The sequence below is a fragment of the Elephas maximus genome, chromosome 19 (assembly GCF_024166365.1).
Source record: "Elephas maximus indicus isolate mEleMax1 chromosome 19, mEleMax1 primary haplotype, whole genome shotgun sequence".
Taxonomy (NCBI): domain Eukaryota; kingdom Metazoa; phylum Chordata; class Mammalia; order Proboscidea; family Elephantidae; genus Elephas; species Elephas maximus.
The window spans coordinates 53,284,330-53,311,216 of NC_064837.1; the positions used below are offsets into that span (position 1 = coordinate 53,284,330).

At 36.1% G+C, this 26,887-nt stretch overlaps 1 protein-coding gene across 1 annotated transcript in view; it reads left to right on the top strand.

Moving 5' to 3' along the window:
- Positions 1 to 26,887, top strand: part of EFCAB3 (EF-hand calcium binding domain 3) — a 573,675-nt gene that overhangs the window by 98,306 nt on the left and 448,482 nt on the right. The window contains exons 16-22 of the mRNA XM_049861611.1: positions 1,597 to 1,740; positions 2,439 to 2,510; positions 5,576 to 5,719; positions 6,393 to 6,464; positions 13,331 to 13,384; positions 14,622 to 14,672; positions 19,506 to 19,649. Of these exons, the coding sequence (XP_049717568.1) occupies positions 1,597 to 1,740; positions 2,439 to 2,510; positions 5,576 to 5,719; positions 6,393 to 6,464; positions 13,331 to 13,384; positions 14,622 to 14,672; positions 19,506 to 19,649 (681 nt within the window). The remainder of the gene's footprint in view (positions 1 to 1,596; positions 1,741 to 2,438; positions 2,511 to 5,575; positions 5,720 to 6,392; positions 6,465 to 13,330; positions 13,385 to 14,621; positions 14,673 to 19,505; positions 19,650 to 26,887) is intronic.

The window sequence follows — 26,887 nt, forward strand, 5'->3', positions numbered from 1 at the left end:
TCATGATAAACGGAGAAAGAATTGAAGTTGTCAAGGATTTCATTTTACTTGGATGTACAATCAACAGCCATGGAAGCAGCAGTCAAGAAATCAAAAGATGCATTGCATTGGGCAAATCTGTTGCAAAAGACCTCTTCAAAGTGTTGAAGAGCAAAGATATCACCCTGAAGACTAAGGTGCGCCTGACCCAAGCCATGGTATTTTCAGTTGCGTCATATGCATGTGAAAGCTGGACAATGAATAAGGAAGACCGAAGAAGAGTTGACGCTTTTGAATTGTGGTGTTGGCGAAGAATATTGAATATACCACGGACTGCCAAAAGAACGAACAAATCTGTCTTGGAAGAAGTGCGGGCGGAATGCTCCTTAGAGGCAAGGATGGTGAGACTGTGTCTTACATACTTTGGACATGTTGTCAGGAGGGATGAGTCCCTGGAGAAGGACATCATGCTTGGCAGAGTACAGGGTCAGCGGAAAAGAGGAAGACCCTCAACGAGGTGGATTGACACAGTGGATGCAACAACGAGCTCAAGCATAACAACGATAGTAAGGATGGCACAGGACCGGGCAGTGTTTCGTTCTGTTGTGCATAGGGTCGCTATGAGTCAGAACTGACTTGATGGCACCTAACAACAAAAACTCATTTGTTGATGGGCATCTAGGTTGTTTGTACCTTTTGGCTATTGTAAATACAGCTGCACTGAACCTTAGTCTACATATGTCTGTTTGTGTTACTGATTTCAAGTCTCTTGCGTATATACCTAGGAGAGAAATTACTGGGCGGTATAGGGTCGCTATGAGTCAGAATCAACTCTACGGCAATGTGTGTGAGTGTGTGTGTGTGGGTGTTTTGATGATAATACTGTAGTCTGGTGGCACAGTGGGTAAGAGCTTTGCTGCTAACCAAAAGGTTGGCAGTTCGAATCCACCAGCTGCTCCATGGAAACCCTATGGGGCATTTCTACTCTGTCCTGTAGGGTTGCTAATAGTCGTAACTGACTCAACAGCAATGGGTTTGGGATTTATTTTTTTAAGGTAATTCTGTGTTTAACTTTTTGAGGAATTGCCAAATTGTGTTTGACAGCAGCTGTACCATTTTGCATACGCACAGGCAGTGGGGGAGGGTTCTAATTTCTCCACATCCTTGCCAACATTTCTTTTTCTTTCTTTCTTCTTCTTTTTAAAATTTTATTCATTTTGTTGCTGTTTTTGAGAATATACACGACAAAACATACACCAAGTCAACAGTTTCTATATGTACAGTTTAGTGATATTGATTACATTCTTTGAGTTGTGCAACCATTTCCAACCTCGCTTTCTCAGTTTTCCTCCCCCATTAATGTAAATTCACTGCCTGCCCCCTGACTTCTTTTTCTAAATCTTAGCTAGCCTAGTGGGGGTGAAGTGGTATTTCATTGTGGCTAGTGTTGAATATTTTGTTGTCCATTGATTTTTGAGAATTAGCAATCCATTCATGTTATATTTGTTATTCCTGTTAACGAGAAGAACCTAATTCCTGACTATTTCAGGTAACAGTTTCCTGTATTAACTTCTTGCATAAGGATGTTGTAAAACTTGTGTTTTATCTACCCTTTAGCATTGCCTGATGTTATCGAAAACCTCAACAATCTCAGCAAAGAGAATATGAATGTTTCTGACCTGTGGAACATTCTGTCCGGTTTGAATAATAATTTAAAAAAAGGTGAATTCCTAGCTGCACTGAAACTAGCACCAGTTGATGGTGGGTATTCCCAATATTAAAATTAAAAAGGTATACAAAAATTTAGCTTTATTTGCTGTCAACCTTTGTCCCTTTATCTTATGTTTGGTGAGATGGAGTGTTGTAGGTGAAATATAAAGAAAGTTTAGATTGTCCTGTAAAAAAAATTAATATCTATTTTTTATTACTCTAAATGGATCAAATATATATTGAATACCTTTAAGTTGTGTAGCACATTACTGGAAAATAGCACACCCCAGTGAACACAGACAGGATGATTTGAAAATGTGAAGAGAGCTATCCAAGCTTTCTTGGGATATCCGTACTGTTTGGTTGAAATAGACGTCTACTTAATTTTCCAGGAAAACACATTTTCTGATGGCTACCATCTCTCAGCAAGGAAAAAAACAAAACAAAACTTGTCAATGGACATTTAGGTTGTTTCCACCTTTTGGCTATTGTGAATAGTGCTGCAATGAACATTGAAGCATTGAATATCTGTTTATGGTGATGAAAAATTTAGCAACAGATATTTGTGATGGTTATATAACATGATTAATGTAATTAGTGTCACTGAATTTATACATGTAAAAAATGTTTGGTTGTCAAACGTTAAGTTATATATATTTTTACCACAATAAAAAAGAACTAAAGTGGAAATTTTGTTTGTTATATGTATAAAAAGGAAAAAAAAATGCTAAAAAAAGTTTTCCTTGCAGAAAGTGACAAAGTACAATTTAAAGAATTTGCAGAAGTGGCAAAGAATATACATGATGCCTCAAGATTAGATGGTACGTACTGAATTATTTGTGATTGATGAATTTACTTTTTTTGAGTGCAAGCCTTTTTTTGTTTTGTTTCATTTTTTTTTCACATTTCTGGTTAACAGCTGCTAATTTCTGATGAACATGTTGACATTGATCTGTTTGTAGACAGTCAGAACTTAGTTTTGATTAAAAATTGGCAGCCTCTATAAGGAAAGAAATAAGGTTTTTTAAGGGGTCTATTTAAATTTATTTTTATTCCTTTATTATGTTAGCACTAAGAGGACTCCGTCTGTATATAGGCTTCTATATTATAGGATTTCTCATAAATCTTCTGCTGGTTCCTTTAGTAGACATCCCTCATATTCTTTTCTTTAGTTTTATTAAATGAGTTTTGGTAACACAGTTACTTGACTTCCATTTAATTTGAAAGTTATAAACACAGGACTAAAATTAATGAAGGTAGCACTTGTGAGGCTTGAGTACTTTTTTCTTTAGAGACCATTTAAAACTTAGTATCACTGGTAATTCATTTGAATAATCATTTAAATGATCAATTTTGTCAGCTAACACTCTCAGTAAAAGATACAAATAAATGTTTAGGGAAACAAATACAGGGTCATTTCTGTATACAAAGAAGTAGACACATAGTTTTTGAATTTTTAGTACCCAGTCTGCCCTGGCATATGAAATTCATGTAATAGTTTTCCTTCTAGGTTAAGAAAGATGTTTATTAATTCCCTGTTAAAATATAAATATGTTACCTGGGTCAAATAACATAACTATCATCCACATATTAGTTAGTTTAGCTACACTATAGAAAATAATATACAGAAGTAGAAAAGAGTATGGGTTTTGGAGTAAGAAACGGGTTTATGATTCTTTCACTTTCCAGATGGGTGATTTCTCTAAGCCATTCTGGTTTCTTCATGTTTCAAACGAGGAGCCTAATGGCATCATGTTTCCCATAGGGTTGTTTTTAGGATCAAATGCAGTAACACATATAAAGCATATGATCTACTACTAGGCACATATTACGGAGCCTTGGTAGCACAGTGGTTAAGAGCTGTGGTGAGCTGTGGCTGCTAACCAAAAGGTTGGCAGTTCAAATCCACCAGCTGCTCCTTGGAAACTCTATGGGGCAGTTCTCTTCTGTTTTATAGGGTCGCTATGTGTCACAATCAACTCGATGGCAACAAGTTTGGTTTTGGTTTTTTTAAGGCATATATTAAGTGTTTGTTAAATGGTAGTTATCATTTTTATAATTAATTTTGAAATCAGAGAGCAGGACTCAGAAAAACTATTCAGGACATGTAACTTTTCATAAACAGTAAGGAAAAAATTTTGAAATCAAGCCTTTGAGAAAAGTGAGCAGAAATGGGTGAGGTACCTGAATCCAGGGCATGTTTGTAGGGCTCAGGGGTCGTGTTGGAATCTGCCAGCCAGTGCAGTATAAGGTCAATAACTATTGGTGAGAGTTAGAAAGGGCCACTTGGGCAGGAAAGAATTAACATAGCAGGTCTGAGGCTTCTGCCTTTAGAAGAGCCTGTGAAAGGCTGGCTGGCATCTGGAACTTGGCTTTCTCCATTACTAACTGATAGGTCTAGTTCACTGTGTCTAGCTATTTGTTTGAAAACTTGGAGGAGCCGAGAGAATAGGCATAGTGTGCATAAAGTTCTATGCTTTCCTTGACTGTATATGCATATAATTATGAGGGATTGTGGTCAGAGTCTGATCTTGTAGTTTAGATTTTAGAGGTGGGGCAGGCAAGTCTAGGTAATAAGGAGGATTATTGGTGTGAATGACTTTGGAAAGGAAGTGAAGGTTCTTTGGAGTTAAAAGATCAAGGTGCTGCGAGGCTAGGCTTGGATGGAAATGGGATATGGGATGGAGGAGAGGATTATTATCAAGTACCAATATCCTCAATGAATGTAAAGGAGTGATCAGAAAGTAGTAGATGATGGGATCAGGGAGGTGGCATAGTTGAATGATGGGCATGGGCCTCAAAAGGGAGGGATGAGGTTTGATTAAAGGCATAACTAAAATGGGCTGATAGTAGTTGCAGAAAGCTAGGGGAATGTGTTCTGCTTCCTGGTCCTATATATGTGGAGCATGGGAAGATGAGCAGTTCCACTCAAGAATGTTGTGCAAGGAAAACAGTATTTTCAAACGAAGACAAGTTTTAGTTAAGACAGAGCAGCTGATACAGGTTTTCAGGTGCTGGAAAAGCTGAGCTTGCCATCTACAGAGATCTCCTAATGTGTTAGGGAGATAGGAAGTGAGGCAGATTCTATGGTACTAAGCAGCTGTGATAACTATTTGCAGCTAGTTCCTGTTGGCTTAAGTAATAGTAATAATGCTATTAATAGTATAATATTTACTGAACCCTTACTATGTGGCTAACACTGTTTTAAGTGCTTTTTTCATACTTACATATTTAATCCTCACATCAACCTCATGAGTTAAATATTATTCAACTTTAGAGATAAGACTAATGAAGTTTATAGCGGGGGTTAAGTAGTAATAATTTGCTTATGGTCACATAGCTAATAAGAGGTAGAGCTAGGAACTGAATTCAGATCTATCTGACTTAACCATTGCCTCCTTTGAGAGGGCTGGATGTGGGGGCAAAATTCCAGATGCTAGAGTATAGTTGGGTCCTGGTAGAATTGAAAAGGAAAGATATGAATGAGACCTTATGAATCTTGTGTCTTATGTTTCTCACGATTCTGAAATTTATTTTCTGGGTTAATTTTTTGCTTCCATTAGAGCTCTGAGGCAAAATAAGTACTTAGCATAATTGCAAGAAAAAAACTCAGTTATCGATGTCATTTTTACCAATTTACCAAGTGTATACTAGCACCAGAGAAAACATGACAGACCAAGAATTCCATGCATATTGTGTTGCTGGCCATAGAGTTCCCTGATGGATAGATTCCTTGCCGAGATTTCTTATACTTCAATTCAGGATGTGATAATAAACCATGGACTGGCATTGATAAAAATCTTTAGTGATGGCTAATGATTTTTTTTTAATTTTTTAAAATCTGAGATTAATTCTATTACCAAATAACATTTCTGTCTATTTCTAGAATTAAAGGAGGCTGACTTTGCCCTCAATTTGCTTGAAGGTGACATGGTAGCTGGGAAGAACTTGGAAGACTTCCTAAGAAATATTGGGATTAAGTCACCTAAAGAAGAGGTAGAGAAAATTCTTCAATCAGATTTTGTTTCTGGTAAGCATTTTAAATATTAATATCAGTTTTTGTAAGGAGCTCTGGTATAGCACAGTGGCACAGTTAAGCACTCAGCTGCTAACTGAAAGTTTGGCAGTTCATACCCACCATCTACTCCTCGAGAGAAAGATGTGGCAATCTGCTTCTGTAATTATAGCCTTGGAAACCCTACGGGGCAGTTCTGCTCTGTTCTACAGGATCAAAATCGACTCGATGGCAAACAACAACAATCTTTGAAAAAGCCTTTTCTTTTAAAATTTGCTCTTTCGCTGTTATGAGAATACTTTTAATAAGCAGTTCTAAGTTTTGACGGAAGTAGGCATGTTGGAATGCATCAGAGAAAATCTTTTGTCCTCAGAGGTACTTGATTTTAATGACTGAAAAATTGTTGCAAATTCGGGTTCTGTGAGTATAGCTTTGCCTAGGTTTGACACCTTTGAGCTTCACTGGGTCTTGTAAGTTATTGGTGCTTGAGTTCTCTTACAGGTAGAATCAGAACTAGTGTATTTACAAACTTTTAGTGTTGTTGCAGGGAATACTGGATGGAAATGAATCAAAAATACCTTGTAAATACAGTGTTCAAGAAATATGTAAAAGTTATATGCTGATTTTGATACTAGTCTTAATGTTATCTTGTCCAGAAATTGTTGTTTGTCACCTCTCTCTCTTCCAGAAAATAACATGGTGAATATTAAAGACTGCATGAGGGCTTTAAGGGACACCCAGAAATTTTCCAATTTTATGGGTAAGAACTCTATGGTAAAACAGGTACAAAAAAAAAAAAAATTTTTTTTTTTTTGTAGAAGGCCAAAAATTTCAGGACTCCTTAAAAGGCCATCTAGTCAAATACTGTATTTGGTGCATAAATCTTCTTTGTAGTGTCTGTGCCAAATGTTTGTTTTGTCTATACTCAAACACTTGCAGTTATGGAAAACGTATTGAATTTTTGATTTAGTTTATTTTACACTAAAATAAATTTATTTTTTAATTAAATTAAAATTTTATTTTAAACTTTGTGATTGAAAAGATTGGAAAAACTGCAAGGTTGTGATCTTTTCCAATACTTAAATTAATAAATCTTTATAATATTTTAATGGCAAATTTTTTTAAGTAAAAAAATTAGTTGAAACAGAAATGTGAGAAATATAGTTTAGCAAGCCTCTTGTAATGTTACCTTCTGGAAATATTCCTGTTAACATTTGGTAAATATACATTTAAACTTTTTTTTGTGTTTATGAATATTTGTGTATTTTGAAATTACTTTATAAATTGGATTATTTTGTCCATATTATTCCACAATTTATTATTTTTTTAATTAGCTAATTAAAAAAAATTAACAGTATATATTGTTCCATGTTGTATGATATAAGCCCACCTCATTCTTTGTAAAAACTGCAAAATATTCATCATCAGGATGTACTGTAATTTTATAGATAATTGTTTTGATGAATCTTTGGGTTATTTCCAGTTTTTTACTATTACAAACATTTTGATGAACATCTTTGTACGTGTACTTTTGTACATATGTGTACAAAGTATTTCTGTAGGAGAAATTCCTAAGAAGTGGACTTGCTGGGCCAAAGTGTATGCAAATTTAAAATCTTAATAGCTATTGCCTAATTACTCTCTAGAGGGTTGTAAAAATTTATGTTTCATCAACAAGTGAATTTTTTAAATTCTCTTAGTAAAAAAAAAATTATTGTTTTTTAATAAGCGCTCCTTTAATTACTAAACCCAGAGCCAAACCCAATGCCCTCAAGTCAATTCCGACTCATAGCAACCCACAGTAAAGAGTAGAACTGCCTCCTGGGTTTCCCAGGGTATAAATCTTGTTATTTATTTGTTTTTTAATTGTGCTTTAGATGAAGGTTTACAGAACAAACTAGTTTGTCATTAAACAATTAGTACGCATATTATTTTGTGGTATTGGTTGCCAACCCCGTGACATGTCAACGTTCTCCCCTTCTTGACCTTGGGTTTCCTATTACCAGGTTTCCTGTCCCCTCCTGACTTCTCGTCCTTTCCCCTGGGCTGGTGTGCCCATTTAGTCTCATTTTGTTTTGTGGGCCTGTCTAATCTTTGGCTGAAGGATGTCCTCAGGAGTGACTTCATTACTGAACTAAAAGGGTGCCCGGGGGCCATACTCTCGGGGTTTCTCCAGTCTCTGTCAGACCAGTAAGTCTGGTCTTTTTTTCTTTTTTTGTGTGAGTTAGAATTTGTTCTACATTTTTCTCACGCTCTTTCTGGACCCTCTGTTGTGATCACTGTCCGAGCAGTCGGTGGTTGTAGCTGGGCATTTTCTAGTTGTGCTGTACTCAGTCTGGTGGAAGCTGTGGTACTTGTGGTTTATTAGCCCTTTGGACTAATCTTTCCCTTGTGTCTGATTTCCTTCATTCTCCCTCGCTCCAGGTGGGGCGAGACCCGTGGAGTGTCTTAGGTGGCCGCTCACAAGCTTTTAAGATTTCAGACACTCTTCACCAAAGTAGAATGTAGAACGTTTTCTTTATAAACTATGTGTGCCAGTTGAGCTAGATGTTCCCTCAGATGATGGCCCCCACAGCCTTCAGCCCAGTAATTTGGTCCCTCAAGGAATTTGGATGTGTTTATGGACCTTCCATGACCTTGCCTTGGTCAGGTTGTGCTGGCTTCCCCAATATTTTGTATTGTCTCACCAAGGCTGTAAACCTTAACGGAAGTAGACTACCACATCTTTCTTCTTTTGGTTAGCAGCTGAGCGCTTTAACAACTGCACCACTCCTCTCTTTAATTGCTAGTTAGTTAAAACACTTTTTTTATGTGCTTGTGAATGTCCTTTGGTCATTTTAAAATTAGGTTGTTGTTCTTGTATCAGTTTGTAAATGACTTTATATTTTAGGAGTGTTAGTGCTTTGTCTTAGCTATTGCAGTTTTTTTCTCATTTATTATTCGTTTTGACTTTGTTTTTGGTGGATTGCTTTTCCCATTTTCTGTGTCTTACTTCGTCAGTTTTGGTAATTCATATTGTCCTAAGGCATTCTTTATTTTGTTTTTTAAGAATATTAGTACACTTATGTGCTTATAATTCTTTTAATTTTTTTGCATCTGTGGTTATTTTCTCATTTTTAAATTTGTATACATGTATTTTTTTCCTTTTTGTTTGTTCACTAGCTAATGTTTTATTTTTTTAAAGCACTATCTCTTAGATTTATATTTTAGTGTTTCTGTTTATAGTTTAAAATATTAATTTGTGCTTTTATCTTCATTAAGCCCTTTATATTTTCTTATGTCCATTTTGTAGTTTTTATAACTTTTTGTTTAAATTATTAATATAGTTTTATTTTTTCTTGCTGGATTATGAGTGTGTTTAAGATTATCAGTTTTCCTTTTAGTAAAATTTTGGTTTATCCAAAAGTCTTTGGTTTGTTGGGCTATTATTGTTGTTATTTTCTCATTTTTCCACTTAGTTTTTGATTTTCTCTTTGATCTAAGAGTTCTTTAATAGAAACTTTAAATTTCAAAGTAATTTGAATTTTATTGATGCCCTATATTTATTGTTTCTTTCTAGTTTCATTGTGATCAAGAGAATGAGGTCTGTAGTAGAGTGCAATAGTTTCCTAGTTAATTACAGATGGAGTTTCTTCAATTTTTATGCATTTACTTAAAAATCATATTTGTGGTTTTCAGAGATGAGCTAATGGTAATGTACACTCATTCTGCTGTTTGTCTTGGAATTTCTTATGACTTTTTGAAGCACCCCATTGCATAATTTTGGATAGCTGTAGCACTAGGAAATTGTTCCACAAACTTAGTGGAAATTCTGCCTATAATTCTATTCCTGGAATTGTATTTAGCATTTTGACTCTTTCTTCATTCCCAAAATGTAAAGAGAATTCTTGTGTTCTCTTGCCTTCCTGCTAAATCCTATTTTCTCTAGACTCAAATTTCCTTTCAACTCCTTGTCACATGACTTGTTTTTGAAACTTCTTACCAATGACTAAGGAATATATCATAGAACATAATAATATATTAAATTGTATTTACTTTTACATAAATCAGTGAATTTAATAATTTATTATTCCATTTCTTTTAATGAATCCTGGGAGATGCTATTTTAGAAATACACTTTAGAATGTGTAGTCTTCTTTTAAAATCAAGGGAGGTTGGTCAGGGGCTTCCTAGTCCAAATGTTTGATTTTACTGTATTAAACATGATCTTACTGTAGTACACATGGGAAGAGACTACAATAATTCTCTAAACTGGGTGAAGTTAGCTGATAGGAGCAAAGGGTCTAGGGAAGGAAAGTAAGAAGGGAGGGATTGGAGTTGGGGAGGACTTATCAAGAATGAAGTAGTGAACTCTGACAGAATATCTAGAGATACTTTTGTTTGCAGAGGAATAAAAAAACAGATATTTTAGCAAAAAAAAATTTTTATTGTGCTTTAGGTGAAAGCTTACAGCTCAAGTTAATTTCTCATACAAAAATTTATACACGTATTGTTTTTTGACAGTAGTTGCAGTCCCCACAATGTGACAGCATACTCCCTCTTTCCACTCCAGGTTACCTGTGACCATTCAACCAGTTCCTGTCCCTTCCTGCCTTCTCATCCTGCCTCTGCACAGGAGTTGACCATTTGGTCTTGTGTATCTGATTGAACTAAGAAGCACACTCCTCACGTGTATTATTTTTTGTTTTATAGTCCTGTCTAATTTTGGTCTGAAGAGTGGGCTTCAGAAATGGTTTCAGTTCTGGGTTAATAGAGTGTCCGGGGGCCATAGTTACAGGAGTTCCTCCAGTCTCTCTCAGACCATTAAGTCTCATCTTTTTATGTGAATTTGAGTTCAGCTGCACACTTTTCTCCTTCTCAGTCTGGGGCTCTTTGTTGTGTTCCCTGTCAGGGCAGTGATTGGTGGTAGCTGGGCACCATCTAGTTCTTCTGGTTTCAGGCTGATAGAGTTTCTGGTTTATGTGGTCCTTTAGTCTCTTGGGCTAATCTTTTCCTTGTGTCTTTGGTTTTCTTCATTCTCCTTTGCTCCAAGTAGGATGGGACCAATTGATGCATCTTAGATGGCCGTTTGCAAGCTTTTAAGACCCCAGACGCCACTCACCAAAGTGGGATGCAGAACATTTTCTTAATAAACTTTGTTATGCTAATTGACCTAGATGTCCCCTGGTACCATGGTCCCTAGGACCCAGCCACAGCTGCTCTGTCCCTCAGAGTATTTGGATGTGTCCAGCAAAGCTTTTGCTTTGGTCCAGTTGTGCTGACTTCCTTTGTATTGTGTGGTTGTCCTTCTCTTCACCAAAGTTGATCCTTGTCTACTATCTAGTTAGTCAGTTACCCTCCTCCTCCCTCCCCACCCTCGTAACCATCAAGGAATGCTTTATTCTGTGTTTAAATCTTTTCTTGAGTTCTTTTAATAGTGGTCTCATACAATATTCGTCCTTTTGTGACGAGCTAATTTCACTCAGTATAATGCCCTCCAGATTCATCCATGTTGTGAGATGCTTTGCAGATTCATCGTTGTTCTTTATCATTGCATAGTATTGCATTGTGTGTATGTACCATAATTTGTTTATCCCTTTGTCTGTTAACGGGCACCTAGGTTGTTTCCATCTTTTTGCTATTGTGAACAATGCTTTAGTGAACATGGGTGTGCATATGTCTCTTCGTGTGATGGCTCTTATTTCTCTAGGATGTATTCCTAGAAGTGGTATTACTGGATTGTATGGTACTTCTGTTTCTAGATTTTTAAGGAAGTGTCAAATCGTTTTCCAAAGTGGTTGTACCATTTTACATTCCCATCAGCAGTGTATAAGCATTCTAATCTCTCCACAACCTCTCCAACATTTATTATTTTGGGTTTTTTGGATTAGTGCCAGCCTTGTTGGGGTGAGATGGTATCTATCTCATTGTAGTTTTGATTTGCATTTCTCTAATTTAATGGCTAATGATTATGAGCATTTCCTCATGTGTCTGTTAGCCTCCTGAATGTCTTCTTTGGTGAAGTGTTTGTTCATATCCTTTGCCCATTTTTAATTGGATTATTTGTCTTTTTGTTGTTGAGGTATTGCAGTATCTTGCAGATTTTAGAGATTAGTCCTTTATCGGATACATCATAGTCAAATTTTTTTTTTACCAGTCTATAGGTTTTCTTTTTACTCTTTTGGTGAAGTCTTTTGATGTGCATAATGTTTGATTTTTAGGCGCTCCCAGTTATCTAGTTTCTCGTCTAGTGTTTGTACATTGTTATGGTTTGAATACTATTTATGCCATTAGGGCTCCTAATATTGTTCCTACTTTTTCTTCCATAACAAAATTATTTTAAGAGTAAAAAAAAAAGTTATAGAAAACTATAAGAGTGAAGAATGGACTGCTCTACTTAGGGGAAATTGACTAAAGAGCCAAGAGCATATAATGAGAATTTAGGGTAGGTCTCTTAACTTCCCTATGCCTCTCTAAGGAGGCCTGTGAAAAATGGGAAATAGTATCTGTTTATTTTACTGAAATTTAGGAGGTGATGAATTAGAAATACTTTGTAATTTGAAGTTACTCTGATAATACTTTAGAGTGGTGGAGACACACTATTCTGTTTAATTTCTTTTTTCTCTATAGTGAAACTATTTTTTTTCAATGAGATCAGTATGATATAATGAACATTTTGAAATGTGCACTAAATATTTAATGATTATAGTATTTTAGAACTAGAATGGTCCTTAAGTAAAATGATGTAAGTTAACTAAAAATACAGTTTTAATCACAAAATATATTAAAATATATATATTAAAAATATATTAAAATTAAAATTATATTAAAAATATATTAAAAGCTTCTGTTAAATAGTATCATGAACATGTTATCTTGTATGTAAGAATCGCTGTATACAGAAGTTAAAAACTCATAGAATAAATTAATTTTTCAAGTCTTCTAAATGCTACTGAGTTATGGAAATGATTTCTCTTATAAATAAAAATTTGGAATTTGCAAAAGAAAGCTTTTACTTTTTCTTCTGAAATAATCCTGTTTGCTTGCAAAGATGTCATAATAATTCTTGGTAGAATTTTAAGTGAAATCTTAAAATTAATAAAATTATACATATGGTATGTTTAAAAATCCCTCAAAACAAAAATAGAAAATTCAAAAAGAAGAATGGAAGGAAATATATAAAAAATATTAATAGCAGATTTGGTGGACTGGTGCAATTGGAATAATTTAAAAACTGTTCTGTGTAGCAAATTTTCTTTGAGGAATGTGTATTATTATATACAGAATTTTATTTGATGAGTATTATTATAAAATAGAATTCCATTTATCATGAGTGATTGCAATTTCAGAACTTGTAACGGTCCATTTTAATTTGTCTAAATAGAACTTTCTGTGATGACAGAAATGTTCTATAACTGCACTGCCCAATATGGTAGCCTTTAGTTACAAGTGGCTATTGAGAACTTGAATATGGTTAGGGCAACTGAGAAACTGAATATTAAATTTAAATTTAAGTGGCCAAGTGTGACTAGTGACTGTTGGATAGTGCTGATCTAGAAAAGGCCGTGAAGTTTACTGTTATGCTCAAAAGATATACATCCATGTAGTGAATTATATGTTGTATGTATATTTTCTCTGTGTTTGTAGCATTGAATGAGGCCATCAATACATTGGACTGCATGGAAGAAAGTTATCAGTCTGGTAAGGACAAACATTCAGATGCACTTGAAAATACTGATAGACCTATTTTCACTGATAAAGCCCTTCAAGAGATACTGTATGATTCCTATGTTGAGGGTGAGTTGATTGAGCAGACAACTTGTTGTGGATAGCAGATTTTTATCCCGGGGTTTCAAAGTATTTTACAAGTGCTAATTAACTCCTAAGTAGTTAGTTCCTAAATAAAACTATAAACTTGCCAGTACAATATTTACAATATCCCAGATTTGGAATATTCCTTATATTCAAAGAGATTTAATTATTACAATATCAAATGCCTGGGTGTTCTCATGGCATGGACTGTAAAATTGGTCTCAAAGTATGTATATGTGTTGCTACAAGATTTTGGAATAATGTTTCTTCCTAAAGCAATTTCATTTCAAAGTTAGGCCTGTTCATGTATTTTAGAGAGGTCTTAATAGTTTCCTAGCTTTCTCTGAGAAGAATGAAAATTCCAGAACACTTAATTATACTCATGCAAAACCTGTGCATAGACCAAGAGGCAGTTGTTTGAAAAGAACAAGGGAATACTGCATGATTTAAAATCAGGAAAGGTGGGAGTCAGGGTTGTATCCTTTGACCATACTTATTTAATTTGTATGCCGAGCAAATAGTCCAAGAAACTGGACTATATGAAGAAGAATGCAGCATCAGGATTAGAGGAAGACTTATTGACAACCTGCAATATGCAGATGACACCGTCTTGCTTGGTAAAAGAGAACAGGGTACACCCATGCTAATGGGCTGATTTTATTTCTATTATATGTCTCTCATGCTCTGTGCCAATTGGCATTTCTGTAGAAGTGTGTGGGATGGGTGGGCATAAATGCAACTTGTCCATAGGAAAAGCTTTAGGATTAGATAGGCAGGCAAGCAGAGATAGGGAAGAACAATTTAGACTAACAGCTAAACATTTTTTTTAATAGATTGGTTGGGGATTTCCCCTCTTGGTGAAGAAGCAAGCATCTGTGACTTTAGAAATTCTGCCACATTTAAGGAACAGATGGAAATAAGGAGTCCATGAAGCAGTCTGAGAATTAGGGGAAACACAAGCAGGGAATGATATTCTGGGAAGCAGAGGACGATTTCGAGATGGGAATGGTCATTAATGATAAATGTTACTGAGAGATGAAGTATTTAGTGTATCTGTTGGTTTCCTTTCCAGCTGGATAAGATTCACTGTCATGTAACCTCTCTCTATCTCTCTGTAACTTTGCAGATTTTAGGAAAGAGGTTGTGTCTTCAAATCTGAAATTCCCAGATGAAAATGGTGAGTAAGAAGTTTCTATATAAGAGAAAACTAATTTTTAGGGTCATTATCAAGTGCGAATACATTGCTGATCTATTCTGCTCACTCTAGCCAGAGTGAGTTTTTATTCCAAAATAGTAATCTGATCATATTACCTCCCACAATTTGTAACTCTTTAAACATTTCCCTTTGCTGTTAGGATAAAGATAAAAATGCAGCATGCCCTACCTCTCTAGTATTATTTTGCACTGTCATTCTTGCTTTCTGAATTTCAACTTCATTGGCCTTTCAGTTCCTCAGATACTCTACATACCATAAAACTTTTACATATTATATTCCCTGGAGTATTATCCCTGACCCTCTTTGCCTAGTTAATATCTACTCATCTTTCAGATGAGTGTCAGGTTCCTCGGGGAAGTCTATCATTCTCTCTTGCTCGTGATGGGGTGGGACCAGTAGAGTATCTTAGATGGCTGCTCACAAGCCTTTAAGACCTCAGACACTAGTCACCACAGCAAATGTAGAACATTTTTTAATAAACATAACATGCCAGTTGAGCTAGATTTCACCTGAGGAGGATCTTCCTTTTTTTCAAGGACCCTCTACTTTACCAAGCATGATGTCCTTTTCCAGGGACTGGTCCCTCTTGATAACATGCCCTAAATACTTGAAACAAAGTCTTGCCATCCTGCCTTTCAAGGAACACTCTGGCTGTATTTCTTCCAAAACAGACTTCTTCGTTCTTTTGGCAGTCCATATTATATTCAATATTCTTTGCCAACACCATAATTCAAAGGCATTGATTCTTCTTCAGTCTTCCTTATTTATTGTCTAGCTTTTACATGCATTTGAGGTGATTGAAAATATCATGGTTTGGGTCAGGGACACCTTAGTCCTTGAAGTGACGTCTTTGGTTTTCAACACTTTAAAGAGGTTTTTTTTGCAGATTTGCCCAGTGAAATATGTCGTTTGATATCTTGACTGCTGTTTTCATGGGACTTGATTGTGGATCCAAGTAAAATAAAATCCTTGACAGCTTCAGTATTTTCTCTGTTTATTGTGATGTTGCCTATTGGTCCATTTGTGAGGATTTTTGTTTTCTCTATGTTGAGATGTAATCCATACTGAAGGCTGTGGTCTTTGATCTTCATCAGTAAGTGTTTCAAGCCATCTTCGCTTTCAGCAAGCAAGGTTGAGTCCTCTGGGTATTGCAGGTTGTTAATGAGTCTTCCACCAATCCTGATGCCACATTCCTCTTCATATAATCCAGCTTCTTGGATTATTTGCTCAGCATACAGATTGAATAAATATGGTGAAAGAATGTAGTGCTGATACACACCTTTCCTGATTTTAAAACACACAGCATCACCTTGTTCTGTTTGAGCAACTGCCTCTTGGTCTATGCACAGGTTCCACATGAGCACAATTAAGTGTCCTGGAATCCCCATTCTTCAGAATATTATCCATAATTTGTTATGATCCACACAGTCGAATGCCTTTGCATAGTCAATAAAACACAGGTAAACACCTTTCTGGTATTCTCTGCTTTTAGGCAAGATCCATCTGACATCAGCAACGAGACCCCTGATTTCATGTCCTCTTCTGAATCTGGCTTGACTTTCTGGCAGTTCCCTGTTGATGTACTACTGCAATCAATTTTGAAATAGCTTCATTAAAATTTTACTTGCATGTGCTATTAATGATATTTTTCAGTAATTTCCACATTCTGTTGAATTACCTTTCTTTGGAATGGGCACATATATGGATCTCTTCCAGTCAGTTGGCCAGGTAGCTGTTTTCCAAATTTCTTGGCATAGACAAGTGAGCACCTCCAGGAATGCATCTGTTGAAACACCTCAACTGGTATTTCATCAATTCCTGGAGTCTTGTCTTTTACCAGTGCCTTCAGTGCAGCTTGAACTTCTTCTGTCAGTACCGTTGGTTCTAGGTCATATGCTACCTTCTGGTATGGTTGGACGTTGACCAATTCTTTTGGTACAGTGACTGTGTATTCCTTCTATCTTCCTTTGATGCTTCCCGTGTTGTTCAATATTTTGCCTGCAGAATCCTTCAGAATTGTAACTTGAGGCTTAATTTTTTTCTTCAGTTCTTTCAGCTTGAGAAATGCCGAGTGTGTTCTTCCCTTTTGGTTTTCTAACTCTAGATCTTTTTATACTATACTTTGTTATAATACTTTGTCTTCTCGAGTTACCCTTTGAAATCTTCTGTTCAGCTCTTTTGACTCATTGTTGAGTGGCTTTAGCTACTGAACAAGTTTCAGAGTCTCTTCTGACATCCATTTTGGTATTTTCTTTCTTCCCTGTCTTTTTAATGACCTCTTGCTTCCATCATGTGTGATGTCCTCGATGTCGTTCCACAACTCGTCTGGTCTTTGGTCATCAGTGTTCAGTGTGTCAAATGTATTCTTGAGATGGTCTCCAAATTCAGGTGGAATATAATCAAGATCATATTTTAGTTCTTGTGGACTTGTTTTAATTTTCTTTACCTTCAGTTTAAACTTGCATATGAACAACTGATGGTCTGTTCCACAGTTGGCCCCTGGCCTTGTTCTAACTGATGATACTGAGCTTTTCCATTGTCTCTTTTCCCAGATGTAGTTGATTTGATCCCTGTGTTTTCCATCTGGTAAGGTCCACGTGTACAGTCATCATTTATGTTGTTGAAAAAAGGTATTTGCAATGTAAAAAATCAATGGTCTTGCAAAATTCTATCATGCAATCTCTGGCATCTTTTCTATCACCAAGTCTTTATTTTCCGACTACTGTTCCTTCTTCTTTGTTTCCAACTTTCACATTCCAGTCACTGTAATTATCAGTGTATCTTGATTGCATGTTTGATCTATTTCAGACTGCACATGTTGGTAAAAATCTTCATTTCTTCATCTTTGGGTTTAGTGGGTGGTGTGTAAATTTGAGTAGTAGTTGTATCAAGTGGTCTTCCTTGTAGGTGTATAGATGTTATCCTATCACTGATAGCGTTGTACTTCAGGATAGATATTGAAATGTTCTTTTTGAAGATGAATGGGATGCCATTCCTCTTCAATTTGTAAAATTCCTGGCATAGTAGACCATATGATTGTCTGATTCGAAATGGTCAATATTGGTCTATTTCAGCTCACTAATGCCTAGAATATGGATCTTTATGCTTTCCATTTCATTTTTGATGACTTCCAATTTTCCTAGATTCATATTTTGTGCATTCCACTTTCCGATTATTGATGGATGTTTGCAGCTGTTTATTCTCATTTTGAGTCATACCACATCAGAAAATGAAGGTCTCCAAAGCTTTACTCCATTCCTGTCATTAAAGATAGACTCTACTTCAAGGAGGCAGCTCTTCCCCAGTCATATTTTGAGTGCCTTCCAACCTGAGAGGCTCATCTTTTGGCACTATATAACAGAGTGTTCCACTGTTATTCATAAGGTTTTCACTGGCCAGTTTTTTTCAGAAGTAGACTGCCCCGTCCTTCTTCCTAGTCTGTCTTAGTCTGGAAGCTTCAATGAAACCTGCACCATGAGTGACCCTGCTGGTATTTGAAATAACGGTGCCATGGCTTCCAGCATCACAGCAACCTGTAAGCCACCACAGTATGATAAACTGACAGACACGTGGTGGATATAGCCATACTACTTATAATAATTTAAATTGGCCCTATTTTTTTTTTTTTGGTTCCAATGTTTTCACAAGGAGTTACATGAGTTGTATATATTCCCTATATACAACCAACTCATCTTTTTTTCTCCAAACTGTGTTCAAATGTCACCTCCCACTCCATAAGACTTCCCAGAGCTCATCACTCATTAAATCTAGGTTAAGTGCATATTTTTCTCATAGCACCAACTATATAATACAGTGTATTATAAATTTGTTTACAAAGATGACAGACGCAGTTCCTGACCTCAGTGAATTTACATGAAACTCTTTGACGAAAAGGACTGAATTTTTTGCCCTTAGTCTCAGTAACTGTAAAATAAATATTAGTAGAATCAGTGTAAATCTAGGATGGTATTATGATGTTCTTCCCAAGTGACATTCATGAAATTTTAGCTCTGCTGGTGTAACATAACAATTTTCAAAATATGGAAACATAATAGAACAACTCGATTTTGGGGTTGAGGGAGAAATGGAATGGGAAATGATATACATAAAAAATTTAACAATCTGATGATAATTATTTTTCATATTTTAAATTTGTCTGAGATTAACAGAACTGTCCTGCTTGGTTGTATGGGTTGTGCCTTGCACAAAGGTGCCTGGCTGAGAGAGGCTGAAACACGGCCCCATACTCCGCTATGCCCCCTAAGTCTTTGAACCACAGTGATGGATTGCAGCCGCTCAGAGGAAGGTGCACCTTGTTGTAATTGTTGGAAAGAGAGGGAGGTTCTTTTTCCAGTTCACACAAAAGTACAATGTAGACTAGCAGAGGCCCTGGGGATCAAGAGCTTCAGTCTCCAATTTTAGCCTTTAATTGTTTGCCTTTTCAGTTCATAGAAATCTTTAAACCTTCTACATGTAAAGCATGTAGGTATTAAATATTTAAGAGGCTTACAACTCAGTATTTAATGGGTGAACTGATTCAGATCAAATCTTATATATCTTATATATCAAATCTTATATCATCATATTCTCTTTACCATGAAATTTTCTTTTTTTTTTTAAAATACTGTTTGAAATAAGTGGGTATTCAGTTATAAATAGAAAATATTTTTCTTTTTTACAGAGGTTTTTGTTCAGATAAATATTTAATTTGTGGGTTTAACTATAGTAGACTTTGAACAAATTATTTTGCATATTTTTTGCACAATAATATCTTGTATGTATTTCTCCTTGCAGAGATTAAAAAAACAGCATACATTCTATCACATGTTGATAATGGCAGAATTAGTATACCTAACTTGGAGCATGCCCTCAAAAATTTAAATATGAATTTAACTGAGGAGGATTTCAGTGAAGCTCTTAAACATTGTGACATCAGCGGTGAGCATTTTTGGCTTTAGTAGGTTTAAAGGGTCTTTGATTAATATAAAGATCAACATATATAATTTGTAGAGGTTAGAAGACACTAGTAAATATTTTACAACTCATAAAGACTTAAAGGAAACAAGAATATAAATAAATTGTGATTAGATGGGAAAAAGTTATAATACCTTACTTACTAATATCATAGTGATGGTACATCAGAGTACCCCAGTTACCCATGACAGAGCAAGAATGCTGAATATAGGCCTTATTTAAAGTTTTACGGTACTTATATTCTTATTGTTAATTTTTCTTTGGTAAGTATTTTAATTCTGATATTTAATTATTTCCCTTTCCAGCATGCACAATTAATATCATCGTAAATGCAGGTATTTTATACTCACCTCATTTGTGTAACTGATTTACATTTGAAGAAAATTAAATTTTTCAATTGTGATGTCCCTTATTTTGGAGCATGGGAAAAGCAGGAGATGAAAATCCTTTGTTGGTCAACTGACCAGGTGTTTTATGCTGTGTATCTTCTATTGCTCACACTGAAGGAGTAGAGGTGTTTCCAAGAAGTAGAGGTAATGAGTGGTTCACATGCTTCTGGTGGAACACACACATACAGACAGACAGACACATACACACAGACATGCCAGCACATAGAACTCTGAAGGATACAAGATCAGTTATTTCAGGATTGAGAAATGGAATCCAATCCATGTCGTATCAGGAGGACGGCCCAAGTCTAATTAACTTATTGATGTGCATCTTCCAGATCAGAAAAAGCCTTTGCAAAGTACCTTTTGTATAGAGATGAAGAGAGCATACCTCTCTCCCTTGCATCTTTTCTACCTGCACAATTATTTAGTCTTTTAAATTCTTTTAAATTAAACCTACCAAACCCTCTGCTCCTTCTTATATTAACAGTCTTAGCATCCTGAGAGTGGAGAGGAAAATGATACAGGTGATCCACTCTCACTGGTGGGTAGCAGCTCTTGTTGTGATGGCATGTCTCTTATAACTTATGCCAAAAGACTATCCTTCTTATTGGTGAACATTGAATTACACTACAGATGTACCTGTTAACTTTAACTTTGTGAAGTGCCAGGCTGAAGTGGGGCTAAGAAGACTGGGGGCTGGGGAAAGAAGATAATGAAACCTGAAACATTTAAAATTAAGAAACAAAATGTAAAATGTAATGATTATATTTTGCTGGAACCTAAAATTCCACAAACAGAATTGTATACTACTGGGCCCTGCCACCACTATTGCCACCTGTCTTAGTTATCTAGTGCTGCTATAACAGAACTACCACAAGTGGTTGCCTTCAACAAACAGAAGTTTATTCTCTCACAGTCCAGTAGGGTAGAAGTCCACATTCAGGGCTTCAGCTCCAGGGGAAGGCTTTCTGTCTCTGTTGGCTCTTGAAGAAGGTCCTTGTCATCAATCTTCCCCTGGTCTAGGAGCTTCTCAGTTCAGGGACACCGGGTCCAAAGGACACACTCTGCCCCGGCACTACTTTTTTAGTGGTACGAGGTCTCCTGTCTCTCTGCTTGTTTCTCTCTTTTATATCTCAAAAGAGACTGACTTAAAACACAACCTAATCTTGTAGATTGAGTCCTGCCTTATAACTGCCACTAATCCCACCTCATTAACATCGTAGAGGTAGGATTTACAACATATAGGAAAAACACATCAGGTGACAAAATGGTGAACAGTCACACAGTACTGGGACTCATAGACTAGCCAAGTTGACAAACATTTTTTTTGGGGGGAGAGGGGAGCACAGTTCAATCCGTAACACCACCCTAACTCCCCATCTCTGACCAGTGTAAAAATAATAAAAGAGCAAAGCCAGACACAGGAAGACTTCACTGGTTTGGGGTTAGACTCCAGAGCTCTAGAAATAACACCATAACTTTGGTAAGCTTGGTTGGATCACACGGCAGCTCCTTACCTAGAGCCAACAGATGTAAGTGGCCCTCTTTCCTCTGTTCTCTGCCCTGGTTTCCATTCAGAGCTGGGCTCTATTCAAGCTGGAGACTGTTCCAAGTCAATATAACAGTACTTATACAGTACAAGAAAGAGAGGACTAAAAAGGACATGGGAGAGGATATCCAAAGAGGCTCCAAAGAGAATAAACCAATAGGATTAGAGGTTTAACTTCTTTGTTCAGCACAGCAAAGCTTTATTCTTCTGTCCACTCTCCTTTCCCCAACCCCCATGTAACCTCTAATCTACTGTAGCCTAATATACATACTTGGCTTGACTCTGACCCATTCTTGGAGTGTTCAAGAGAGGGGAAGCTCAAATCAGAGACCAAAGTATTAAAGATTTTCTCTTTATATTTGGTGTTCTATATTTTCAACATAATGTAATAAAGTGTATGCAATTTTTCTTTTTAAAAACTTGTTTGGAGTTTGTTGTGCTTTTATCTGAGGGTTTATGCTGTATCAACCAAGATTAGGTTCCAAAGCCTGTTCAGAAACCCAAAAGTAACAGTGGTTTAACCCAGGGGTTGGTAAGCTGCCTTGTGGGCTAAATTTGGCCCAGTGCCAATTTTATAAAACGTTCAGTTGGGACATAGCTATGCTCATTTGTTTATGTATTATCTCTCAGTGCTTTTGTACTGTAATGGTAGAGTTGGATGGTTTTGACAGAGATTGTATAGCCCGTAAAGTTTAAAATATTTCTATTTGGCCTTTTACGGAAAAAGTTTGCCAAACACTGGCTGAAACAATGTAAGTTCATTCTTTCTCTTTTAAATTTGGAGTTAGGCAGTTTAGATGACTCTATAAAATTGTTAGAGGACCAGGCTCCTTCTAGCTTACTACTATGCCATCCATCTAGGGTGGACAAAGATGGTGGCTAGAGTTTCACCCACAATCCAGGTAGTAAAATGGAGGAAAGGACAAAGAGGGGTCAAAGGCTATTTGTTTCTTTAAATTTTTTTCTTATGGTAAAATATATATAAAATAAAGTTTGCCACTATAACAATTTTTAAGTTTGCAGTTCTGTGGCATTTAGTATACTCATAATGTAGTGCAACTGTCACCATTATATATTTCCAAAGCTTTTTTATTTTTATCCCCACAAACAGAAACTCTGTATACATTAAGTGATAACTGTCCATTTCTTTTTCCCCCAAGCCCTCTGAAACCTCTAATCTACTTTCTGTCTCTGTGAATCTGCCTATTCGAGATATTTTATATAAGTGGAATTATAAAATATATGTACTTTTGTGTCTGGCTTATTTTGCTTAGCATGATTTTTTCAACACTCATCCATGTAGCATGAATCAGAACTTTATTTCTCTTTACGGCTGGATAATATTCCATTGTATGCATATAACACATTTTGTTTATCCATTTATGTCTTGGTGGACATTTGGGCATTTTCCACCTTTTAGCTATTGTGAGTAATGCTGCAGTGAACACTGGTATACAGGTATCTGTTTGAAAACTGCTTTCAATTCTTTTGAGTATATACCTAGGATTAGAATTGCTGGGTCATATGGTAACTCTATGTTTAACTTTTTGAGGAACCACCAAATTGTTTTCCACAGTGGATGCACCACTTTACATTCCCACCAGCAATGTTTGAGGGTTTTAGTTTCTCCACATTCTCAGCAACACTTGTTTTCTTTTCTTTATTATAGCCATCCTAGTAAGTGTGAAGTGTTATTTCATTGTGGTTTTGATTTGTGTTTATCTAATGACTAATGATGTTGAACAACTTTTCATGTGCTTTTTTGGCCATTTGTGTGTCTTCTTTGGTGAAATGCTTATTCATTTATGCCCATTTTTTAAATCGGGTTGTCTTTTTGTTGTTGAGTTGTAGGACTTCTTTACCTATTCTGGATATAAAACCCTTACCCAAGATATGTTTCCCAAGTATTTTCTCCCATCCTGTAGGCTGTCTTTTCACTGTCTTGATAATGTCCTTTGTTGCACAAAAGTTCTTTTTGATGAAGTCCAATTTATCCGTTTTTTTCTTTTGTTGTTACTGTGTGATTGATTTTCTACTGCTGAATCACTCTTGCATTCCTAGGTTAAGTCCCACTAGGTCATGATGTATAATCCATTTAATATGCTTCTGCATTTGGTTTACTATTATATTTTGATGATTTTTTAATCTTTATTAATAAGGGATATTGGTCTATAATTTTCTTGTTATCTCTTTGTATGGCCTCAGATCAGAGTAATACTAATCTCATAGAAAGATTTCAGAATGTTATCTCCTCTTCTACTTTTTAGAAGAGTTAGAGAGCATTGGTATTATTTCTTCTTTAAGTGTTTGGTAAAATTAACCTGTGAAGCCATCTGCTCCTAGCCTTTTTTTTGTTGGGAGGCTTTTTTTTTTTAATTGTGTTTTCGATGAAACTTTACAGAGCAAATTAGTTTCTCATTAAACAGTTAATACACAAATTGTTTTGTGACATTGGTTGCTCACCCATGATGTGTCAACACTTTCCTCTTCTTGACCTCTGGTTCCCCATATCCACTCGTCCAGTTTTCCTGTCCCTTCTTGCCTTCTCATCTTTGCTTTGGAGCTGGTGTGCCCATTTAGTCTTGTATATGTGGTTGAACTAAGTGTGTTATTGTTTTTTTATGGGCTTGTCAAATCTTTGGCTGAAGGGTGAACCTCAGGAGTGACTTCAGTACTGAGTTAAAAGTCTGTCCGGGGCCATACTCTTGGGGTTTCTCCAGTCTCTGTCAGACCAGTAAGTCTGGTCTTTTTTTTTTTTTTTTAAGTTAGAATTTTGTTCCACATTTTTCTCCAGCTCTGTCTGGGATCCGCTATTGTGATCCCTGTCAGAGCAGTCGGTGGTAATAGCTGGGCACTATCTAGTTGTGCTGGACTCAGTCTGGTGGAGGCTGTGGTAGTTGTGGTCCATTAGTCCTTTGGACTAATCTTTCCTTTGTGTCTTTGGTTCTCTTCATTCTCCCTTGCTCCAGATGGGGTAGGACCAGTAGATGTATCTTAGATCGCTGCTTACAGGCTTTTAAGACCCCAGCTGCTACTCACCAAAGTAGAATGTGGATCATTTTCTTTATAAACTGTGTTATGCCAGTTGAACTAGATGTCCCCCAAAACCATGGCCCCCAGCCCTCAGCCCAGTAACTTGGTCCCTTAGGGAGTTTGGATGTATTTGTGAAGCTTCTGTGACTGCCTTGGTCAAGCTGTGCTGAATTCCTCAGTATTGTGTACTGTCTCACCCTTCACCAAAGTTACTACTTATCTAACGTCTAGTTAGTGTTTTTCCTTCCCCACTGCCCCCTCATAACCATCAAAAATTGTTTCTGTGTGTAAGCCTTTTCATGAGTTTTTATAATAGTGGTCCCATAAAGTATTTGTATTGTTATGCTTGACTTATTTCACTTAGCATAATGCCCTCCAGAGTCATCCATGTTGTGAGATGTTTTGCAGATTCATCATTGTTCTTTATTGTTGCATAGTATTCCACTGTGTTGTTTGTTTATCCATTCATCTGCTGATGGGCACTTAGGTTGTTTCCATCTCTTTGCTATTGTGAATAATGCTGCTATGAACATGGATGTGCATATGTCTATTAGTGTGATGGCTCTTATTTCTCTAGGATATATTCCTAGGAGTGGGATTGCTGGATCATATGATATTTCTATTTCTAGCTTTTAAGGGAGTGCTATATCGTTTTCCAAAATAGTTGTACCATTTTGCATTCCCACCAGCAGTACATAAGAATTCCAGTCTCCCTGCAGCCTCTTCAACATTTATTATTTTCTGTTTTTATGATTAGTGCCAGTAGTGTTGGAGTTAGATGGTATCTCATTGTAGTTTTGATTTGTATTTCTCTAATGGTTGATGATCGTGAGCACTTCCTTATATGTCTGTTAGCTACCTGAATGTCTTCTTTGGTTAAGTGTCTGTTCTTATCTTTTGCGCATTTTTTACTTAGATCATTTGACTTTTTGTTGTAGGGGTATTGGATTTTCCTATAGGTTTTAGAGATTAGACCTTTGTTGTATATGTCATAGCCAATTTTTTCCCCCAAATCTATAGGTTCTCTTTTTCTACTTTTGTTGAAGTCTTTTGATGAGTGGCAATTTTTTTCTTTCAAGGTTTTATATATGCCATCCCATTACCTTCTTGCCTGCATGATTTCTGCCAAGTACTCAGAAAAAAAAAAAAAAATTTTTTTTTTTTTCTGAGCTTAGTCTTATTGTTTTCCCTTTGTATGTGACTGTTTGTTTTTCTCCAAGCTGCTCTCAGAATTCTTTGTTTGTGTTTAATTTTGGCAAGTGTGATTATGATATGTCTTGGTGACTTTCTTTTGGGGTTTATCCTATATGGGATTCATTGAGCTTCTTGGATGGTCAGCTTTTCATCTTTCATGATATTAGGGAAGTTTTCTGTCAGCAAATCTTCAGTGACCCTCTCTGTGTTTTCCATTTCCTCCCAGTTCTGGAACTCCAATCCAATTTTTTTTTTCTCTTGATTGTATCCCACATAGTTCTTAGGTTTTCTTCATTTTTTCCTCAAAAAAAAAAAAAAAAAAAAAGGCATCTATGGTTTTGTCTTCAATTTCACTGATTCTGTCTTCCATTCAAATTTGCTCCTAAAACCTTTTATTGCGTTGTCCATTTCTGAATTTTTTTTTTTCTAGTTGTAGTCCATTAGTTCTTGGGACTCATCTTTCCCTTGTGTCCTTAATATTCTTCATTCTCCCTTGCTCCTGACAGGGTGAGACCAGTGGAGTATCTTAGATGGCCGCTCACAAGCTTTTAAGACCCCAGATGCTACTCACCAAAGTAGAATGTAGAACATTTTCTTTTTAAACTATGTTATATCAGTTGAGCTAGATGTTCCCCAAGACCATGGTCCTCAGAGCCCTCAGCCCAGTACCTCAGTCCCTCAGGGACCTTTCTGAAATTTTGTTGCTTATCTTTTGGATTTCTAAATTGCTGTTTTTTGTATGATTTCTAATTGTTTATTTATGTTGAAATTTTGTTTTTAATCTTTTTAAATTTATTGGGACTTATTTTGTGACCTAACATATGGTCTATCCTTGAGAAACGTGTATTTTGCTGTCCTTGGATGGAGTGTTCTGTTACTGTTTTATATTAGTCTGCTAGGTCTAGTTATTTACTTCTGGAACTCCTATAAATTTATGTTAGACTTTTTCTGTCCTCCATGCTTCTTTGTAATATTTTCTTTACCTTTCTACCTTTCTGATACATTCTGGATAATTTTTTCAGCTCTATCTTCCA